This window comes from Prunus dulcis, chromosome 3, assembly GCF_902201215.1.
Source record: "Prunus dulcis chromosome 3, ALMONDv2, whole genome shotgun sequence".
Lineage (NCBI taxonomy): Eukaryota > Viridiplantae > Streptophyta > Magnoliopsida > Rosales > Rosaceae > Prunus > Prunus dulcis.
This window is the reverse complement of record NC_047652.1, coordinates 6,410,696-6,433,429: the sequence shown is the minus strand read 5'-3', so window position 1 is coordinate 6,433,429 and position 22,734 is coordinate 6,410,696. Positions and strand designations below refer to the sequence as shown.

The window sequence follows — 22,734 nt, the reverse complement described above, 5'->3', positions numbered from 1 at the left end:
TCAAGCATGTTATAAACACTCACGTCTGAAGGCACCTGTTAAATTGGATCTTTATTTTGTCAAACATGTGGCAGGCACCAGACATTCTAAATCTTGGAGCTTCAATTATACAATAGCTTGATGCTTCAAATCACCAAAATGTATATACATAATAACAGCAATCTGTGCTAAGAATCATCTATCCTTGCAACTATTTGACGTTATATTTTTGCTTTCATAACAATTCAAGTAGGCATTTCTTTCCATTTCATCATGTCATGACCAAAACTTCCACAACCAGCTTGTAAAGGGATGTGCATATTCACAAAGAAAATGAGTCATGGGTCTAAAATGTCATTGGCAGAATACAACAATAGCATGTACAGCTACTCAAACTAAAAATCAGAATCAATTTGCCAAGATATTTAACAAACTGACTATTTAACCCAAAGTTCTAAAGCTTAACCATGCATGGCAAACCCACCTAAGTTCCTCAACCTGACCCTTGGTCCAGTACAGGAAGTCTGCAATGTAGACTGATTGACTTGTCCATTTGATGGGAACCAGGAATGAAAAACTGGAAGATCACTGTCAAGCAAGCACCTTGTGGAGCAATCCCATAGAAAGCGCAATCCGGCTTAGCCAAGTGGCACTGAAGGCTCTTGCCAAAATGCTTCACACTCACTTGCACAGATTGAGCTTCTCCCCTCAAAATCGCCCTTGCTGACCGAGTCTGAGCACTGAGGTTTAGATCTTCAGATGGAGCATCAGCTCTTTCACCTAAGACCAACAGCTTCTGAAACACAGCACCAAGTGTGATTAATGTGGTGGAAATCTGAATGTGTAAATCCCCATACTTGCTTATGGAAATATTGAGCAACTCGCCCACATGCCTCATCCGATCCACAAAGTTCTGCAACTGATTCAAATCCGGAACCTGAACCAGAGTCTGAGGCAAATCTTGAGCCATATCAAGAGCAGTTTGAAGTTCAAGGACCTGAGCTCTGGACATAGGTTTTGAGATTGGCACATCCTGAATTACAGCAGATTTATAACCCTTGGTCTCAAAAGTAAGGAAAGGCATTGGTTGAGTAGAATTTGGAGGCAGCTTCTTAACCAATTTAATCTGGAGACGATTGGCGGTAGGCCCATTTCCAAACTCAGTACAGATGCTGACACTACTACGAAGAGCACGGTGGAGAAGAGAAATGTCTACTGCAAAGGCAATGCGGTCCTCATTCTGGCTGGAGATTCGATAGTCATCGAAAAGAGCTTCTTTGCGAAACTGAGCAATAGACTGAACTCCATCACCATTGAGAAGGTTGTGGAGGAAGATAGCATGGTCTCTATTGAGATAGAGATGGCATATCTTTCCCATCTTGTCTAGTGCTGGTAGGAACCTCTTTTCCAAAAGATTTACACCATTCTCTGTAAGAAATGCCTTGAACTTCATCTCTCTATACTTTACTGTTCCTGTCTCACTTCTCAAGAAAATGATTGAAGGCAAGCCAAAGAAGGGTTAGTGCATTTATTCATCAGTGCAGAATGTGATTAAAATTGCAATCTTAAGATGCTTCCACCCATAGTTTTTATATATGCAAGCCCATTCTTTTATTTCCTTTATTCCACCCATAGTTGCCTAATTCGCTCACCCCTCTACGAATTTCGATATGAATCGAGCGTACCCAATCGCGGTACGGTATCGATCTGGAAGGAAAGATTTAAAGACTCAGTTCCAGAGGAGAGAACATTACCTGATAGACGACGTCGCTGCTACACAACAGTACCTGACCGCCGACAGCAGACGAGCAATCGAGGGCTCATGAGGGAGAGTGCTATAGCTGATGAGCCCACATGATTCTTGGTCTCTTGGAAGATATTGGGTTCGGAGAGGGTTTTTTTGGACGAATAGATTCCAAGGGGTGGGATGGGTGATAAATTGGTAGGGGTAAGAGCAGTTCCAGCGGACAGCCCTCCCAGGCAAAAGGCCCCCGGTCTCCCAAAATCAGCTCCAGCGGATAGGCGCTGAAGTCTGCGAAGAAATTTTTTTTAAAAAAAAACCGAAAAAAATTCTGAAAAATTACCAAAAAATTCAAAAAAAAAGTTAAACATACCTATAAAAAATTTATTTATTAATTTCATGTGAATAGTAATTATCCTTGGGTTGCCATAACAATAGGTGAAAAAGCACAAAAAACAATTGCTAGGGCATATACTATTCAAGTAAACAGTAACCACCCTTACTTGCCCTTATCGTTTGTCACGGCAAATGGATGAAAGTGCTCTAAGGGGAACGTACTAGGGATTGGGTGAGTGGGTGTGTCAATATAATAAAAGTACTGCTTCTTGTTTCAAGAATTCATTCTCATTCTCCTCGACCCTATGGTCCAAGGAAGTTGTGGTTAGCTACCCTTAAATCTAATCTAACAGTTGAGAAAAAACATGGTTTAAATATCAACATCACATCTTTTATTTTACTTTTACTGCAGTAAAAATACTATTTTGGTTATTAAAAAATATTGAAATTAAATTTATACCTTTTTAGAGTCTTTTGCTATCAAAATGTTCCTAAAATTTATATAGAAACAGTGTTACACATGCCACTGTATTAAATCCTAAAAGATCCTATAACATGTTATCAACTAACAAAAATGGAGATTGGACTCATATATTCTAATGAATGAAACATTGTTTGGTGAACTAAGTTTGGTACTATATATTGCTCATAATTAAAATTGGCACTAAACATATAGAGTTTTGGTTTTGATCTTTTTACCTGACGCTCATATTCTAGGATAATGAATATAACTCGAGCGATAATCCTTCTTATTCCACCTCCATTAATACTAAAAATAGTGATGAGACTTTCGTTAATGGGAGAATGATGGGATGATTGTATTTTCTTCATGAGTGATAGAGATTGAAGAAAAGGAAATGCACAAGGCTTAATCTATCAATGGCAAATGCCAGAGAAATTATCACGTCTCAATGTTACAATCATTCGAATATCAGATATTCGGTAGAGAGAGAGTTAAATCACCAAGTTATATACTCTTTATCCTTTATTAAACTGTCACCAATAATCTTTACATGATCATGAGCCTTGTCTGAAATGGTGAAACCGAGTTCCATCCCTAACAATCACCTCTCTATCATAAACCTTGGAGACCAACTTTGCCATGCTGTGGCAATCCACACAGATTCTAAGATCATTCATGATTCTATTGTCACACCAGGTCCTGAGCTGATCAGTCCAAAGGCAATTGCTAACTTCTCACTGTGCCTGCATACTGCACTCTCTTTATATCCTCCTCCCCTATATCAAGAAAAACCTCCGATGAATCCGGCGAATACCCTGCAAATTTCAAGTCTTTGATCATTTCATCCAACTTGGAATAGATTTTTTCGGATTGAGGATGTGACAGATCCCCAGCTATGAACTCATGGACGATACCATTCAACTCTATCAAACTGCAACCAGGGGTTTTCTTGATTCCCCTATTCATCATCATTTGCCTGACTTCACGCAAATTTTCCCATTTATTGCAAGTTGCATATATATTGCACAAGAGAACGTAAACAGCCCCATTGTCCTGCTCCAACTCGAGCATCTTTTTAGCTGCCATTTCAGCCAGTTCTGCATCTTTATGCATTCTACAAGCACCAAGAAGAGCTCCCCACACAACTGAATTTGGTTTCATTGGCATATTCTGTATAACCTCAAAAGCTTCGATTAGATGCCCTGCTCGGCCAAGAAGATCCACCATGCACCCATAATGCGTAACATTAGGCTCAATCCCATGTTGGGTGATCATACTGGCGAAAAACTTTCTTCCTTCATCTACCATGCCAGAGTGAGTACACGCACAGAGAATACCAATGAAAGTTATCTGGTCTGGAGTTACCAAAGATTCTACCATCTGAGAGAACATGCCAAGAGCTTCTCTACCATGTCCAGTAGTAGCAAGGCCAACAATCACTGCCGTCCATGTAAATTTGTCCCTATGAAGCATCGCATCAAAAACCCTCAAAGCTTTTTCAGCATTTCCACACTTGAAATACATGTCTATTAAAGCATTTCTAACAAAGGTGTCATTTTTGATCTTGTTTTTGTCAATGTAGGTTTTTATCCATTCTCCTAGTTCAAGCGCTCCTAGATGTGCACAGGCTGTTAAAATGCTTACCATAGTGTACTCATCTGGTTTTACATATGAAGTCTGCATTTGGCGGAAAAGTTCCAATGCCTCTTTGAACCGGTTTACCTGGACGTACCCATCTATTATTGCAGTCCAAGAAATATAGTCTCTTTCTGGCATCTCATCGAAGTAGTTTCGAGCTAAATCAACTTGTCCTGAATTGGCAAACCCCTTAACAATTGTAGTCCAAGAAATTACATCCTTAGTTTTCATATTTTCAAAAATTTTAAGCGCAGCATTCATTTCCCCACAAGCTACATACATATCAACCAAAGCATTTTCCAAAACTAAAGTGGGTTCAATCAGGCACTCCTTGACACACTTATGAACCTGTTTCCCGGCATCTAAATCCTTCAATTTGGAGCAGGCTGATAGCACCGAGACAAGAGTAACTGAAGTGGGCAATACTCCCTTTTTCTGCATGCAATTGAAGAGCTTCCAGGATTCATCATACTTCTTGACTCTATTGTACCCAGAAATCATTACATTCCAAGTAGCAACCTCCTTCTCACAAATCATATCAAAAACCCCACGTGCCATATCAATTAAACCACAAATAGAATACATGTGCACCAATGCATTTTGAACAAAAACATTAGAATCAAACCCATACTTCAACACAGAAGCGTGCAACTCTTTGCCACATTCCAAAGCAATTTCACGCGTAAATCCCTTCAACAAGAATGGGAATGTATAGCAGTCGGGTTTGACACTCACCCTTTGCATTGTGAAATACATAGAAACCCCATAATCAGGGTAACGTATCCTACTATAGCCTTTCATCATCGTATTCCAAAGAAAAACACTTGGTTCAGGAATTGTGTCAAACACCCGACGGGCATACTTCATGTCGCCAAATTCATCAGTACAACAGAAGACTATAATTCTGTTAAGCACCATTGGATGTGCCGTGAGGCCTGTTTTCATTGTTTGGGCATGGATTTGCTTGAGTTGTTCCATGGACTTGCAGTTCTCAAAGAGAGTAACTGGTGGGTTTTCAAAAGACTGAAGGTGGGGGTGTGTGGGGAAGTGGGTTGGAGCCACAGAAGCCATAGAGATCATTTTCGACTTTAAAGAATGATGAACTGAAAAGCTTAAAGATGAGTAGAGCCAGTGAGTTTTCACTTTGAGGGCAAGAAAGAATGTCATACAAAGAGAAAAGCATCAGATGTTGCATGGGTTGTTTTTCTCTTTGATATGATGAACAGTCCAGAGATGAAGTTAAATATGTACACACAAATTGACACAGGCTCAAATCTTGTTAGATGTGATTTTCTTTTAAAGTAAACCAATATGAAGAAAAAGACACCATCATTATATATCATGAACAAAACAATGGGGTAGAACATCTTTTCAAAACCGTCCCATTCCCATTCAATATTTATTATTATTTTTAAGAACATCTTTCTAACAAGAATTACTAACGTAAAAGAATCAGCAACTCTACTCTACAATTTCATCCCAAGGAGAATTGGATGGCTTCAAAAAGTATTAGGAAAACGTAAAAAGAAATTTACTGCTCTTGAATGATCATAACATAAAGCTGCAAGAAGTAAAGAAAATCAACATTGTAGGAAGATAACAGAATCAATGGAAGAATATGGTTGCACTGGGCCAATTAATCTTGCAGCTCATTTACTAATCCAAGAACGTAAACAATTGCTGTACTAACACAAAATTTTGGAACTGTAAGCATCCTATGATGGAGGAAAAACAAAATTTAACTAGCATTGTGTTAACATCTAAAAACCATCAAAATGAGACTACCAATGATCTACCTAAAAGAACAAAATGAAACCCATGCCTAAAATTCCATTTTGAGAACATAACTATCAGAAACTTAAAGTGCTGGAGGTTGTGGGAATGATCCATATTTAAGCCAATCTTTGGCGCAGATAAGGGCCTCAAGAGTTGCTGGACCTAATGAAGTCTGGTAACTATCCATTCTTTTTATTTCAGTGTCAAACACAGAGTCAGAGGCAACGGTAGACACCGATATCGACAAAATATCAGAAGCCATCCTAGAGAGAGTTGGGTACTTCATTCTGTTCAGTCTCCACCAAACCAGAACATCGAAGTCTTCCACTCGATCCGTAAAGGCCTCTTCCAGATACTGATCTAGTTCTGACTTCATTTGCTGGCCACCTGTGATATCAGATATGTACAATTCAAAATCTTGGAGCCCATCCACAGAAGACAGCAGAGACCCCTCCTGAGATGCTTCTTCGGGTGCCTCTGTTTTGATGATGCTGTCATTCCCTTCATCCATTGGTGTTTCAGGTAGAGTAAGCATCTGCATCATGTAATCAAGGAACAGTTCATGAATGCCATCATCAACAATCCTAATCCATGTCTCAGCATTCTCACCATAGATTCTGTTGAACTCGAGCTCTACAATTTTCATTTTGTACCTTGGATCCATAATAACAGCAACTGCTAAAACAAGGCAGCAGTTTTCCCAATATTTGTCAAACTTTTCATACAGAGGTCTCATCAGGTAGCTGACAAAGGGATCCACACTCATGGCTGCATGCATCAGTTCCATTTGAATTCTTGATACTTCCTGAAAGAATACATTGGCTGAAGGGTACACTGGGGCAGTTACAACGTTGGCTGCATCAAACAAAAGCTTTAAGTATGTGCATAGAGTCTCTACCTGCTTCCATTCCTCCAACAATATATTTATGTTGTAATCAGGATCATATGTATCCAAGCAAGCAAATACTTCCCTCAATTCACAAGCTGCCACCAACATATGATAAGTTGTGTCCCATTTAGTTAGGTCATCGACTGAAAGGTTCTTTGTGCTAGGAACTTGAAGTTGTTGCTTCAGCTGAACAAACTTTTCTTCATGGGATTCTGAAGTTTTCACAAACTTGACGCTTTCACGAACTTTCGCAATTGTTTCGCGCATTGCCACCAGTACATCACATGCAACACTACTCAAAACGCGAGCATAGCAATTTCGTAGCAATAACTGACTGTTGAGCATGTGTGGGTTCTTGACAGAAAGGAGCCCTTTAAGATTTCCAATTATGGTTTCATTAGAGAGGGATTGGTCAAGTGTGAGGGTGAACAACCTGCCCTCCAGATTCCAATCGGATAAGCAGGTCAAAATAGCTTGACTAAAAGTGTCACCTGAATCTGGAGATGGTACCATAACAACATTAAGAATCTGACGATATAAATTCCAGTGATCATCAATGAAGTGTCCTGTTAAGAATACATAGCCCAGGTTCTGATTTGAAGTCCACAAATCCACTGTAAGGCTGACCTTTCCTGGAATTCCACTGATAAGATTCAAAAGGTTTTGTTTTTCTCTAAGGTAAATACCCACGCATTCATTTTGAACAGTGTTCCAGCTTACCAAATTGAACTGTGGTTGAAGTGTTTGGACAAAATTGACGAATCCTAGTTGTTCTGCAATGTGAAGTGGATACCCATGCATAATTATCATCTTAGCAATGTCATGATTGCAACGGTCCTGATCAAAAGAGACTCTCGCATATCCAGAATTTGCTCTGGATCGTCGTTTTGGTGCATCAGTAGCAGCAGTCTTGGAGCCTGGTGTAAAAGGAGTCATCTGATTTTTCTGACGACTTACTGGGCAGATTCCCAAGGCAATATGTCGTTTTAGGTGGCTTGTGCCTGCAAGCTTTGAACCAGTAATGTAGGCAAAAGATCTCTTGCACTGCTTACAGAAAGCCTTAGTACTTCCAGCCCCAACAGTTTCAATTGTGAAGTACTCCCAAACAATAGACTTCTTTCTCCTGCGCCTGTTTGTCTGGGTTTCTGAACTGGGTAACCCATTATTATCAGTTGGAGTAGTAGGAATATCCATCTCCCAGTAAGCAGGCGAAGTCCTAAAACAGATTGAGAATATAATGAATGAATAAGCAGATGTCACAAGCAAATGAAAACGCCGGGTTGATCTACCAGTAACAGAGGAACACAAGCCAAATTCAGCATCAAAGAAAAAGAATTCAGAAAAGGAAGTAATATGAAATTCTTTTAAAACAGACCCACAAAAGTAAGTGCCAATACAGATCCATTTTAACATTAATGGGAACCAAAGTCCTTATCAGAGCCTGTTAGTTGACAAAAGATTTACCTACATGAACATAAAGATGCATATTGGGCTAGTATTAGATACTTAGGTTCAACATAAAGATGCAAAATGCATCACCAAAAGCAGAACAATGAACCACAGGGATATAATTCTTCCCATCATTACATCACCTAAAACATGAGCACAACTTTTTAAATTGAATGCTGAATTTCCACGAGACGTTATTAAGTATGCAGTTGAATTATGAATCACAGTTACATATGTATACAAACTTGCAAATTCTGGAAAAAAAAATTAAAATAAAAACTAAAAACTGCTTAAAACAGAGCTATAATCTTCTTCTTTTTTGGCTAAGGCAGTGTAACCAAGACCGAGTAGTTATATAACTTAGGCTTTAAATTACCACCGTGACATCATGACATGCGTTTCATTATGGGCCTGAAAAAGAAAATGCCCACTACAGACACGGAGAGCCTTCGACCAAAAAAAAGACCAGAGCCCTGCTGCACGTGACTTGTACCTTATGCTAAAAGAACAAACTGTCTTACGCTGAAAAGCAATTGTACCTTGAATATAACTACCAAAAACAGATTAAAACGCGAGGATACTTTTGAAGTTTCGCGACTGCAGCTATATCTGTGTTTTTGCATATTTTAGTTAAAAAAACCTAAATAAAGCAAGTAAAAGGTAATTGGGTTTCTGCAGCAACCAAAAGTTAAAACTTAAACCCTAAAAACACAATTACTCACGCCACGCTTAGGTAAGCGGAAACACATTCAAATACATATATGCTTACAGCCACACAAATTGAACAACATAAAGCCCTAATTTTTCTTTTAAATTGAACAGAACCCAGAGAGCTTAACCATTCAGAACAATCAGAGTGAACCTTTGAAAAAAACCAGAAATCTGCGAGTAAAGAATACAGAAAACAACAGGTTCAAGATCCAAAATTTTAGAAAACCGAAGCCAGAATTAAAAGGAAAATTTTCTTACCCTAAATTGCAGCCCCGAAGATGAAGAACCCGCCTCTGCAACTCCAAATTTGAATATTGGTTAATTTCGAGTCCCAAAAAAAAAAGAAATTCAAAATTGGGACGAAGAAGACGAAGTTGATGGGCTTGAGCTCGAAGGTTTTGAGCTTTCGGCCGATAAACCCTAATGGACCTAAACCTGAAATTAGGGTTCGGGCTATGAGCTTTTAGGCCTTTTTGTGCGGTTTTGGGATTACGAGAACGAAACGACTTGACTTATTTTGCGGCTTTGGGGTCCATTTTATATAAATATGGGTGATGGTCCATTACACCAATCCGTGTGGTCGTACATAGAGCCCACTTTCACTTGGCTTGATCTGGACCGTCCGTTTCAATGGATCCCACCTGGCTTAGGAGTTTGGTTTTGCCGTGGAGAGTAAGAAACGGCTAGGGAAAGGAAAGTTACATTCGAGGACCAATTGGAGTCCGCCACGTGTTTTTACCATGTGTTGATTTTGCCCTACGGTTTGGTCAAAAGGTTGGATTTACACACTTTCCATTTTTGTTATTTAACTTTTATGGCATGTTTTACTTATTTGGGTAGGAACCTGAAATTATTATATTAATTAGAAAGAGAAGGTAATCCAATTCCATTTTATTTTCTGTTTATATTACTGATTTCCTAATTCATGCCTTCCCTATTTACTTACAACGGTGGCCAATCCTACTTCCTCACATCGTTTTTTACAAACAAACGAAAAGATGATATTATTTGGATAAGAACTTAGAATTATTAGATTAAATACAAGGAGTACTTCATCCAATTCCAATTCATTCTCTGTCTATATTACTGATTTTCTTGATTCATGACTTCCTCGCCATAAGTGAGTAAACACTCTCCTATTCTACTTTCTCACACCGTTTTTTACTAAAATAAAGGAAAGGAAAGGAAAGGAAAGATGAAGGGGGAAGGGGTAGGGACATTTTTGAAATGATGGTGGGTGGGATGAGTGTATTAAAAAACCTTAAGGCCCCGTTTGGTTCACGGAATGAATTTGAAGAAAAATCATTTTCCATGTCATTTTCTAAGGGATAGGAAATGGAAGATTCCTTTCCCACGTTTGGTAATGCTGGGAAAGTAACCGGAAGATATCACTTTATTTCCTTTCCCATGTTTGTTTTGAGTATGAATGGAAAACGAAGTTTGTATAAATTTTCAATTATATCCATATTAAACCAAATAAAAAAGAATGTATTTAATGATATATTGTAATTCTAAATTGTTCATGAGGACAAAATGGTCATGAAAAATGTTTATTTAATATTGGCTCATTTTCCCAAACTTTCCCATAATGAGGGAAAACAAAACTCAAGTTGGGAGGATGACTTTACTTTCCCCTCTTCTTTCCCATGAGCCAGACAACGATTTCTCATGTCTGGACTTACCAAACATGAGAAGGCAATTGATTTCTCATTCCCAAGTCTCATTTCGCATGAATCAAACAGGGCCTAAAATGAGAAGTGAAGAAATAAGATAAGTGGGAAGATATGAATGGGTTGGAAATAACAACATTGGGTTGAATTGGGGGTGTGTATGCCATTCTCATCCCCTCCTCCCTCCCCCCCCCCCCAAATTAAGCATTTTCCCCCATCCTTGCCTTCATACCCACAATAATCAAATCGAGGATTCCCCATCCCTGATTTCATTAGGAAACGGTTTCCCAGACTAGCCCTATTATGAAAAAAAAAAAAATACCCATAAAAAATTATTTTGTTAAAGAAGAAAAAAGCACTATGAGCAACAAGATATGTATCAATTCCATTTTTATCAACTTAAAATCTAGACTATTTAAAAAATAATAATACATGTCAAAACTACATGTTCAAGAATGATCATCATTATAGAGGTGGCACTACCATCATACATTTTAATAATATAATTGTATAATAAAATAAATTATATATATATATATATATTCTAAACGGGTAGGTTCGGGTCGGGGATTCAAAAACCATCCCCGCCCCTCCCTGAACACCATACCTGAAAAATTCACCAAACCTGTTTTTTATCCTTCATACTTGACCCATTAGAGTCGATTCACTGTGAAGATCTTTACCCGTGGGGAAAATTGCCATCCCTACAATCAATTGTAATTTTTTAATTTTTGGGAACAAATAATTAGAAACTTGGGTTTGAAGTCTTTTTTTGTTTTATCAGTTACATTTAATTCATCAGCAATAAGTTTCTCATTTAAGAACTTTAATATCAAGTACTATACTATTTTTATTGTTAATAATAATTATTTTTTTAAGCAAAGCGATGGTAGTTTCTCATTACATTATATAGTCTTGCTCACCTAAGGACCTAATAAGACTTATCATGTGAGCATTTAGGTCGTTAGGTGAGCAGAATTATGATTATATATATCAGACTTATCAATCCAATACAAAATCAAAACCAAAAGATTTTTTCTCTTCCCATACCACCACTGGCAATAAGAATTTTAATCACCTTTTATTTGGATGGGTAGGCTCCAGTTTAGCCATTTATATTTTGTGCTTTCAGTTTTGTTTTTAATTTGAATAACATAATGGGTTAGGCCCCATTTGGGATTGCTTTTTTTGGCCAAAAACCTGCTTAACTTTAAAGTTAAGCAGTTTAAGGTGTTTGATAAAAATAAAATATCATGTTTATTTTAAAAGCAATGGTCTTTTGACAGCAGCTTTAAAAAGCAGCATCTGCTTTCAATTGAAGTAGCACGCTCCCTTTAATGAAATTTTTGCAATTCCACAAATACCCTTATTAGGTTAGATCATTATCTTCACATATTTCTCTCAAATCTGCATACACCAAAGTTCATCTTCACGTAGCCTCTCAAGGCTCAATCTCTCTCAATCTCTTTCACAAGGTAAAATATCAATCTCTTCAAAGTTATTGATTATAATTTTCTGAGATACATTTATTCTTCAATCTCTCGAAATTTGCTGGGGTCACTAAATATAGCCACCATTGAAGACCCATCTGATATGCTTGGCTTATGCACAAGTGAGTGAGGCTGGACAACCAGTGACCTTGCTGCAGCCACAGGGTTGAATGAAAGCCCCATTGATGACCTCATCATTGTGTGTTTTTAGAATCATTCAAATTTGTTGCTGTGAGTAGATAGAGAATGAATTGGTGCGTGTTGTAGGTTAGCTGTGATAAGCATTTATTAAGAAGAAAACAAAAACACAAAAGTACTTATAACAAAGCTCATGAGTTCATAGAATTTTATTCCATAACTAATATATGTATTATTCTTATTCCATAACTGATATATGCATTATTCTTACTGTTTATTATTTTTATTTTCTAGAGAGCTTGATTAAATAAAAGAAATAAAAATTTGCTCTTTATTTTGATTTTCCATAAGCACTATGCATGTTTTTAGTAAAAACATTATTTGCTATAACATGTTCATCTTCCAATACATACATATTTATATAAAGATTAGTAAAAAGTGTTATAAAAAATAATAATTTTCTTCTTTCCGTAAAACTAAATACAAAATATTTATATTATAAATAATATATAAATAAATTGGAAAGCTTTAAAGGTATAATGAAATTGAAGAAAACAAAATAATAGGTAAGTAAAAGGAAAATAAATAATAAGTAAGAAGGTGAGTTTGGTAAGGTGAAGCACGTCAAAGACGCTGTCCTAAAGCCTTTGTAAGTACATGACTGTCTACAAGACTCCAAGATACAACCTCTTGTACACAAACTCAAGATCCGCTATGAGTACGTAGGTATCCAAGTCACATAATCATTGCCCAAAATAATAATAATATAAAGTAGAGAATATATGTAAAAGTAGAAAATGAGAGAATTAGAATGTGTATGTGATATTCTGATAGTGTATTGTGTGTATTTTAAATGTGAAGGAGGAGTGGCCTTTTATAAGAATCCAAAACATGTAACCTTCATCAACCATAAAAGTTCATCAACCAAAAAATTAAGGCATTCACCAACTAGAAATAAAACCTAAATATTAAATATTTATAACCCCACAATAAATAAAATAAACCAACCAAAATAATTAAATAAATAAAACGGTTAAATTTTTAAAACCTTCTAAAATTCCAACAAAAAGCACTTTCAGTGTAATAACCCAAAACAAAATATCAAAAAAATAACAAAATATCTAAAAAGTAGGATTAATATCTTCTAGCAAAAAGACAATTTTCCCATCGCATTATTTAATAGAGAAAAAGTTGACTTTTTGATCGGGAAAGAATTTGGTAATTCCGCTTAAGCCGTTGCGTAGAGCATGGCGAAACGAGTCCGTAGATACGGAGTAGACTCGAATCGGAGTTGTAACGAAGAAAATACGGTCAAAATACCGCGAAGCGCAAAATGATAATTTTGTCAAAAAGTCAGATTTTTATCCCTTCCTCCCTTCTCTCTCCTCATTTCTCTCTCCTCTCTCTCTCTCTCCTCCCGATCCCGCGCGCCAGCCGACCTCCCTCCCTTCCCGACGTCGCCACGGCCGCCACAGTTGGAGCCGATCTCCGAGACCGGTACCAAACGAACCACCACTCGACCGCCGTCCTTCCCCGACCCGTCGCAGCCCTTGCCGTGGCCGGAGCTCGCCGGAAATGGCCATTTTTGCCGATTTTCCAGTTCGAACTTTGAGCTCCTCGTTCTCCCTCAATTCTCCACCAAATCGATCGAGTAAGGTATGGTTTCTCAGCTATTTTTCGTGTTCTAGCTGATGGATGTATGGGTTTCGATCGATTTTAGCTCTAGAACGTTCGATTTTCGACTTGAAAATTGGCCGAAACTTCGGCCGCCGTGATCGGCTGTTTACGGTCACTTTTTGGGATATGTCCAAGAACAAAAGTGACTCCAAATGGGGTGTTTTACCTAGGATAGGATTTTGGAGTCTTGGTTTCGAGTTTTTCCGGCAACCCGTAATCGCTTTGGACACCCAATCTGCCCGCGACTGTGGTGGCGCGTGGGCGAGGGTGGTAAGGTAACTCTGTGTAGTTTTGTGACCTTCGTGTCGTCACGAGCGCGTAAGATTTTGCGGATCTCGATTCGGAGTCCGTTTGGGCCCCGAACGGATTTTCCATATCGCGCGATCCTTGGGTGCAGTGTCGTCAAATCGTTGTATCGCACTCAATTTTGGATATGTCGTACTACATGATTCTAGGATCGTGTAGGATTCGACGGATTGCGAATCGGAGTCCCGGATACTCCGAAATTGCGAACCCTGGGGCTAGGGTTTGGATTTTAAGCGATAACGCGATTTTGGCCAATCCGACCGTCCGTTTCGGATCAAACTCGCGGAACATGGTTCCTTCTCTATGAGAAACCTTCAGAGAAGCCCAGATTGACCATCGGAGATCGTGGACCCCACCGTTCCCGGATCGGCCGATCTGGAAGCTTATCGCTTAGTTAAGCTTCGGGTCTTGCACGACCGTTTTAATTATCTGAAAGGTTAATGTGGGAATAGGAGTAACTCTAAAGGAAGTGCACGTATTTCTAGGAGCCGGGGGCAGAGTGTTTAATTTAAATTCTTTTATTCAGCAGTTTATTAATTTATTATTCATGGTTAATCAGGCACCAGAGGTCCAGTCGACCTACAGGAGGGACCTTCGAAGGGTCCAGCTAGCTCGGACCACCAGTGAGTGGACTTTCTTTATAAAGGATTTTATATAAATAAGTTATATAAATGATTATATAAATAAATTTACGTAAATGAATTTATACTAATTTTATATAAATAAGTTTTTATAAATGAGTTTATCTGAATAAATTCCAGTATTTGATCTTGAATAAGTGTTATTGCATATGTTCCGACCATGAATTGTAGCGTAAAATGTCTTTACTTTTATATTACTTAGTTGAGCAGCAGACTTGAGATTTGTGATACAGAAATAGCAGCTTAACTCAGATTTATCAGATTACAGAGAATTATCAGGTTTTCTAAAATAGTTATTTTAGAACCACCATGTACCCGCCTTTTTATTTGGTGATTACCCTCAGACGGACCGATGTCTACGGACATCCAGTCTGTTTACAGTTCAGTCAGTGCACTTGACTTTGCCTCACGAGTTTCGGGGACGCTCGGACCGTGAGTGCCAGGATTTGCGGCTCGGCAGACTTGGTGTCTCGAGACCTGCCAGGATTGCGGCTCGGCTGACTCTGTGTCCCCGAGACCTGCCAGGATTGCGGATCAGGCTGACTACGGTCCCCTGTATCTTGCCAGAGCGGCTCGAGTCGACTTGGTGTCATCGAGACCTGCCGGCGGATCAGGCTGATCATAGTCCCCTGATTTCGCCAGTTTGCGGCTCGGGTAGACTGCGTGATGCCCGAGACCTGCCAGGGGAATTGACGGATATGACAGGGGTACAAATAGGTGGTAGTTTCAAAGGATTTTAAGCTTTCTTTTATCCAATTATGACTTTCAGTTATTTTATACCAATTTCTTTGATATTCGCGCATTTATATCTTTATATATTTGTTCAGTTATACGAGTATATTCTTCAGTATGTTTTTATATGCTTATTTGAATACCTTGTATTGAAATATAGACAAACCATCGATTTATATCCTTACTTATTTTAAAATGGGGGTTATTATGGTTATAAATTGTTTTCAAGAACATTATTTTTGTCCACTCACATTTTCAACATGTTGTTCGCCCCCAGGCCGTAGAAGTGCGCAGGATCCACCACCGGGCCATTCATAGCTTCCGCGCCACCAAATCAGGTAGAGTTTTGTGGAAAAATCCTTGAAACCCTATAAACTTAAGAAAATGCTCTGATATCTCGTTTTAGTGGAAAACTGGAGCTGGTGAATACTTGGTTATTCTATTCTGGCAGTTGGTGTGGGTATATATGATGGTTTGACAGATGGAAAAATTTGGGTTTGGTCAAAATACAGGGGAGACTCTGCCGAATTTTCGGCAGAAGTCCAAGGGAAGTTTTCATAGTAACTGTAACAGGAAGGGTAAAATGGTCATCTGTGCCCGACAGTTGCCAGATATCGGACACACACAGGGCTTGGTTCGAATTCCAAAGTGGAATTGGGATCGGGTCCTGTCATTCAGCATCATGTCCATTTTAGTCATTATAAATAGTTACAACACTTTTATGGTAAAATTTACTAAACGCTCTGACACTGCTTTTCATACTCACAGCACTTTTAAAATTACAGTTTACCAAACGTTTAGCTGCTTTACTTTACATCTGATTCTTTTTAAAACACAGCAGAAGCAACTTTTTTTTAAAGCAGCAGCAATCCCAAACTAGGCCTTAGTGCCAGTTTGGCATTGCTTATTTGAGGTGATAAGTGATTTTTTAAAAAATTTGGGAAGTACAGTCCGTTTGGTAAACTATGAGAAAATCACTTATTGTTAAAAATTGCTGTGAGAGAAATCTATAAGGAAAAGCAGCTAATGAGGTGCTTTCATTTTCTGATTATGCAGGAATCAGTTTCAAAGAAGTGCTGGATTTAATGATTATGCGGCAATCATTTTCTGATTATGTGGGAATTAGTACCAACAACACTTTTAACAAAAAATTTACCAAACGCCAAACTGCTTTCTATCACAGCTGATTTCTCTCACAGCAAATCTAACAGCGATTATTTTCACAGCACAGCAATGCCAAACTAGCCCTTAATCTCATCTTATTTCTTTGTAAGTTGACAGTGAGAAAAATTATGCAAATAAGTATTGTTATTGAAGACTGGTTCCTCCATTAACCTTTTCTTGATCTTGTTCTATCCATATTAATTTCCATAAAAATCTTGTTTTATTAGCCTTCCCGCATCATATAGGTTCTAGCAAGCAAAAGAGAACCAACCCTCAGTTCATACCAGCAAGCTTATAATGTAATTTTTTGTGAACATATATGGAAAAAGTTAATAATTAATATATTTTTTTTAAGGTAGGCTTTTGTATATAAATGTAAGACCATAAGCAATATATTTGTTTGTGTTTATGATTGAATTGGATAACTCACTAAATTTAAGGCATGTTGAAGAAAGACATAAAGAAATTTTTTTCAAGTTGAAGGTAGAATATGGATTACTCACGAAAAAAACTTATCCAATCTAATCCTTGCATAATGGTAGGATATATCAACATCTTATGACTTGAACCTTCTAATTCACCTAAAATGAAAATCGTTCATCTCTATCTTCATTTCCTTCCTCAACAAACCTTAGGGGCCTGTTTGATAACTATTTTAGTTTTTAGTTTCCAATTTCTAATTTGTCAGTTTTCATTTTTTAAAAATTAAAAATTGAAAATTTGTTTGGTAATTGGTGGTTTGATGGGTGCTCTTTGGGTTCTTAGATCCGGCGGCTACTTTACTCACTTAGCACCCTACGTAGGCAGGGGGAATCAATATGAAGCAAAAAGGGATTGTCGCACCATACCCCTTTACATGGAAAGGCGTTTCAATTTCAGTTTTTGAAAAAAAAGTGCAAAGTGAAAACTGAACAAAAGTTGTTTGGTAACTATTTTCAGTTTTCAGTTTTATGTGGAATTTGAAAAGGGAATTTTTGGGGGTCAAATTATGAATTTCAGATAGTAGAATGAAAGTGCATGTTACAAAAAGTTTGTAGTATTTTCAATGAATTTTTTGGATTTAGGATAATTTTTTGGTGATTTTTGGCTTTGGAAGTTTCAATGCTTGGATTGGGTCTGTTGCCGAATGCAAGAATCGAGGGGTCGAGTCGAAGTCGGGAGGTCCCAAATGCTGAGTTTTAGTAACTAAAGTGCATTTTCATGTGTAGTGATGTAAAAATAGTGAATGAAAAAGGAGAGCAAAAAAAAAAAAAAAAAAAAACACTTTCAAGTTGTTTTCTAAAATAAAGGTGATTTTGAAAACTAGATTTCACTTTTTTTTAAAAACTGAAAATGAAATATTTTACCAAACATGTTTTTAGTTTTTAGTTTTTAGTTTTCAAAAAAAGTGAAAATTAAATGGTTATCAAACTACCTCCTAAATTTATCGAGTTATCCAATTCAATTCAATCTTAAACACCAAACGAAAACGTTAGTACTCAATTGTATATTACATGAGTTGGTTCATTTATATTAAATTTCTAATCTCCCACATGAACGAAATATGATACATAAAGTGCAGCGGAACCCAAAAGAAAAAGGGACAAGAATCCTATAGAAGATGGTGCGGATGAGCTCCATGAAAGCAAAAAAAGGAAGGAATTAATTTTTTATTTTTTAACTTCAAATTTAACAAGGATCAATCAATTTATTGTAGTTGCCTACACACATCATCCAAAGAGAAAAAGAAAAACCGACCGGCACACTTCATATGGATATCTCACTTTTTACAACTACCCAGTCCAATCCCCCTCATTGATTTCAAAGAAAAAATTATCACTACAAATAAAATCAAAATTTTTATTAGTTTTAATTGAGAAACTATTATATGACCAAAAAACTCTTATATAATAGAATGATGCTATTTTCACCTTCGAGTCCTATTTTCTCACTCACTTTATCTTTCCATTTACAACATAAATTGGAAAAAACACAATTCTATCTTTACACCCACCATTATTCCTAAAATACTATTTAATTATTAATTCAAGTAAATTCTCCTTACTTTAATTTAAGGCATGCTTCAAACCTCCAATTCCTGTCAATCAAAATACATGGCTGTTCTATACCGTTTTATTTTGACTTCGTAGGGCCTGCGTGCCCGTGTGGTTTCCCGTTGTAGTTTTTTTTCCTTATTAAAAAAAAACACGTGGGGATCCTCTGTAAAGTCTTTTTAAAAATAATTAAAAAATAAAGAAAATTGCTCTCAATGTTCATGTCTCTCCACTGAAGGAAAAACAAAATCCAGTATTTTCTTTTCTTCAGTTCTCTTACAACAAAATTCAATCTTCAGAATCCTCAATCCCAAGAAAAAAAAATGTGAAAACCCAAATAATAATAATAATAATATAATAAAATAAAAACAAAATCTTCTAGTAAGCATTTGTTGCAACTTCAGAGGATTTTACTCTTTCATATGGATTTATTGATATATTTTCCTTGTGGGTAGCTTCAACTTTATCTTCATCAATGCCAGAAACTATAACGGGCATGAAAGATTTGCACCTATTATCATTTGTTCAACTTGGCGATGAAGGTGCCAAGCTTGTTACATCCGAGTTAGATTTTGCGTGCATCATATTTACTGTAGGTGTGTGAATAAATGTGTTATCTTCGGAGATTTTGGCGAAAGATGCTGAATTTGATTGGACCCAGTTGGAAATTCTGAAGCTTTGTTGGATTTTAATCTGGGTGTGATGGATTGCTTGAGTTTTAAGGAAATGGGTCATGGTAAAACAATAACAGAGAGAAATGCCAGAATTAGAAAGAAGGCAAAGAGCAAACTGAGCAAATGGAACAGAAAGCTTGTGCCTTTGGGTTCAGAAACTGAGGAGAAATCTGATGGAACTGGATTGGACCCAGTTGGAAATTTTGAAGCTTTATTGAAATTTTAATTTGGGTTTGGTTGGGAAGAGAGAGAATAGGTGTTTTTTTTTTTTCCTTAAGCAAGTCATTTTGCAAATGAGTAAATTTATTTTTAAAATAGAATAGACGTGTGGAAATTGCACCACTCAAATAATATTGGTGAGTGACGAGCGCTAAGTTATAAGAGCATTCACAATAGGCTCTCTAAACCACTTCCTTAGACAAATTTTAGAGAGGAATCGTAAAAATGCAATTCCAACCATGCTCCATATCCACCTCCTAAAATAGGGAGTCTTCTAGGAGCTCCTAAATCTGAGGAGAGAGAAATGACTCCTAATGACTCCTTATAATTTAATACTGCTTTATTTAATGAGTATTTCAAACCTTTATTTAATGCTAACTATTTTTTATTTAATTTTTAAATAGAAATGGACCAATAAAAAAAGAGTTATAGCATTTATGACTCTCCAAATTAGAGAGTATGGTTGGAGTTAATTTTTTTTAGAGAACTCCTAAAATAGTTTTCTTATATTTTAAGCTAAATTTTAGCTAAGAAATAGAGAGCATCATTGTGGATGCTCTAACATGGAGTGAATGTGAATGATTATATTTAGGTTTATTTGTTGTAGTACCCCTAAAACTTTGGTCAAATCTCACTTTACCCCTCAAAGTTAAATGATCCACTTAACCCCATTGACCGTGATTTCGTGTTCCACTTTACCCCCCTCGTTATCTCCATTAATAACTCTATCAGTTTTGATGATGTGGCATGGCTATTTTAGTCTTTTTGCAACAAATGCTGATATGTCATGTAAAGAGCCCATTTTTTTTTTCCTTAAGTGGAATTAAAAAAAGGCTTTTTATCACAAATGGTCCTTTACGTTTACAAAATTATTACGAATCGTCCTTTAGGTTTTTTTGTTACACTAATAGTCCTTCAAGTTATCATCCACCCATCAAAATAGTCCTTCTGTTAGTTTCTGTTAAAACTGAAGTTAAACTCACATGCTCATAATCCTGCTTTTTGAAATATAATCTCATCATTCCACTCAACCTTCGACCAAACCCAACTGTTAGAACCCTTTCCCTCTATTTCCTCATGGTCCTTCCATTTTGGCGCCCCTGTAGGATATAACCAACCAAAAAAAGTAAACTTCTGAAGAAATTGACACAATCCAAGCTCAAGAGAAAGACCAACAATGGAGAACTCCAGAGAAAGACCAAACTCATGGATCAATTTGAAAAATAGAAGTCCTGCAAATTCATTATTCATGGCACCTCAAATACAGAGTCCTCAAAAAACCATTGAACCACACCAATACTCAAAAAAACCAGTGCACCACATCGAAGACATCAATCTTGAGCAAGTCCTAACACAATATATCAAAATGAACTTCCCAAATCCTAACACAAAACATCGAAATGAACTTCCCATACAATACATCAAAATGAACTTCCAAGTCCTAACTCAAACTCTTCATGGTCTTCCTCTTTTTGCTGGAGACTTAAGTCTTCTTTGCTGGGTTTGTGGTGTCGTGCCTTGGTTTGATGAAGAAGGTTGTGAAGGAGGAGGCTGTGAACCCACTCTTGGTACCGATGTATGAGATTGTGCAGTTGTTGTCCTGTTATGGCCTCCTCTTGCCACCTAAACATATTAATATACTAGTAAAATGCTAAAGAAAATGATATTATATTTTGACCATAGAAAAAATGACATATGAAAGTGAAAGAACCTTTAACTGTTGTTTCCTTTGCCTAACTGGCTTTCCTATCTTTGGGTTCCTTTCGCCCAATTTGAGGTTGCAAATCAAATCTCAACATTATTATGAATAATATACAAGGTCCCACCTGTCTATAACTTTTTATATTTAAATGAAATGTGCAAAGAAAATTTTATACCTGTTTGGTAGCTGTATTTGTGCTAGAGGTCCCACTGGAACCCCAAATAGAAAGGAAGGCCCGATGAGGAATGGAGGGAAAAGTTTATATACTGCAGTTTAGAGCGCCAAAATGGAGGGCCGATGAAGAAATGGAGGGAAAGGGTTCTGTCAGTTGGGTTTGGTCAAAAAGGTTGAGTGGAATGATGAGATTATATTTCAAAAAGCAAGATGAACACGTGAGTTTAACTACAATTTTAACAGAAACTAATAGAAGGACTATTTTGATGGGTGGATGATAACCTGAAGGACTATTAGTGTCACAAAAAGACCTAAAGGACGATTCATGATAATTTTGTAAACGTGAAGGACCATTTGTGATAAAAAGCCTTAAAAAAAATTTGTTCGAAAAAGTAGAATAAAGTAATGTAATTTTTTTTTTCTTTTCTCCCTCCTCATCTGGTTCTCTTTCATTTTTCCTCTCCCTTTGAACAATTTCTCTAGCTCTCTTTCCTTTTATATCTATCCTACACAATCTATGAAAAAAAAATTTGGATATTTGAATTTCAATATTGAATATGAAATCACAGAATTATGTTTTCAAAGTTAAAGGCTTATCTTTGGGTGTCCAAACACTCCCCTTCTCTCACACAAGCACCCTATAACAACCGACTCAAATCGCCCCAAAACTCATCAAATTCAATCCCCATCCTCAACAATAACAAAATCTTTCAGTTCTTCACACCCAAACCCAAAAATCCATAAACTCAATTCACCAATTTTCCCCATAAACAACACCCAAAAATAATGAAAAATCTGATTTTGACCCTTTTGATCTGCCTCCTGTTTGCTTTGTCAAATGGGTATGAAGGAACCAAGGTCGGAGGCAAGTGACAAATTGAAGATGTGACGACAAACAAGGAGGTTTAGGAGTTGGAGAGGTTTTCGATGGAGCAAGACAATCGGAGCCAGTTAAAGAGCCACCAGAGCAATGTCGGCGAAGAGATTTAGTTCTTGGAGGTGGTGGATGAGCAGGGGCGGATGGTTTATGGGATCAAGTACTATCTCAAGGTCTCTGCTGTGAAGGTGGTGAAGCTCGGAACAGAGAAAGAAAAAGGGAGAGATAAAGAGAGATAGGGAGGAATTGTTGGGG

At 37.2% G+C, this 22,734-nt stretch overlaps 3 protein-coding genes across 3 annotated transcripts; all 3 read right to left on the bottom strand.

Moving 5' to 3' along the window:
- Positions 1 to 87: 87 nt before the first annotated feature.
- Positions 88 to 2,021, bottom strand: LOC117620680 (checkpoint protein hus1). Its single transcript, XM_034350826.1, has 2 exons — positions 1,734 to 2,021; positions 88 to 1,460 (listed from the first exon to the last, which is right to left on the bottom strand). The coding sequence occupies exon 2, from the start codon at positions 1,430 to 1,432 to the stop codon at positions 473 to 475; it is 960 nt and encodes a 319-aa protein (XP_034206717.1). The 5' UTR covers positions 1,433 to 1,460; positions 1,734 to 2,021; the 3' UTR covers positions 88 to 472.
- An 832-nt stretch (positions 2,022 to 2,853) lies between these two features.
- On the bottom strand, positions 2,854 to 5,411 carry LOC117622636 (putative pentatricopeptide repeat-containing protein At3g15930). Its single transcript, XM_034353379.1, is given in 3 exon segments — positions 2,854 to 3,204; positions 3,207 to 3,282; positions 3,285 to 5,411. Coding segments are annotated over 3 exon segments (2,247 nt in total). The 5' UTR covers positions 5,325 to 5,411; the 3' UTR covers positions 2,854 to 3,073.
- Positions 5,412 to 5,743: 332 nt separating this feature from the next.
- On the bottom strand, positions 5,744 to 9,476 carry LOC117623499 (zinc finger BED domain-containing protein DAYSLEEPER-like). Its single transcript, XM_034354505.1, has 2 exons — positions 9,241 to 9,476; positions 5,744 to 8,038 (listed from the first exon to the last, which is right to left on the bottom strand). The coding sequence occupies exon 2, from the start codon at positions 8,014 to 8,016 to the stop codon at positions 6,016 to 6,018; it is 2,001 nt and encodes a 666-aa protein (XP_034210396.1). The 5' UTR covers positions 8,017 to 8,038; positions 9,241 to 9,476; the 3' UTR covers positions 5,744 to 6,015.
- Positions 9,477 to 22,734: the final 13,258 nt, after the last annotated feature.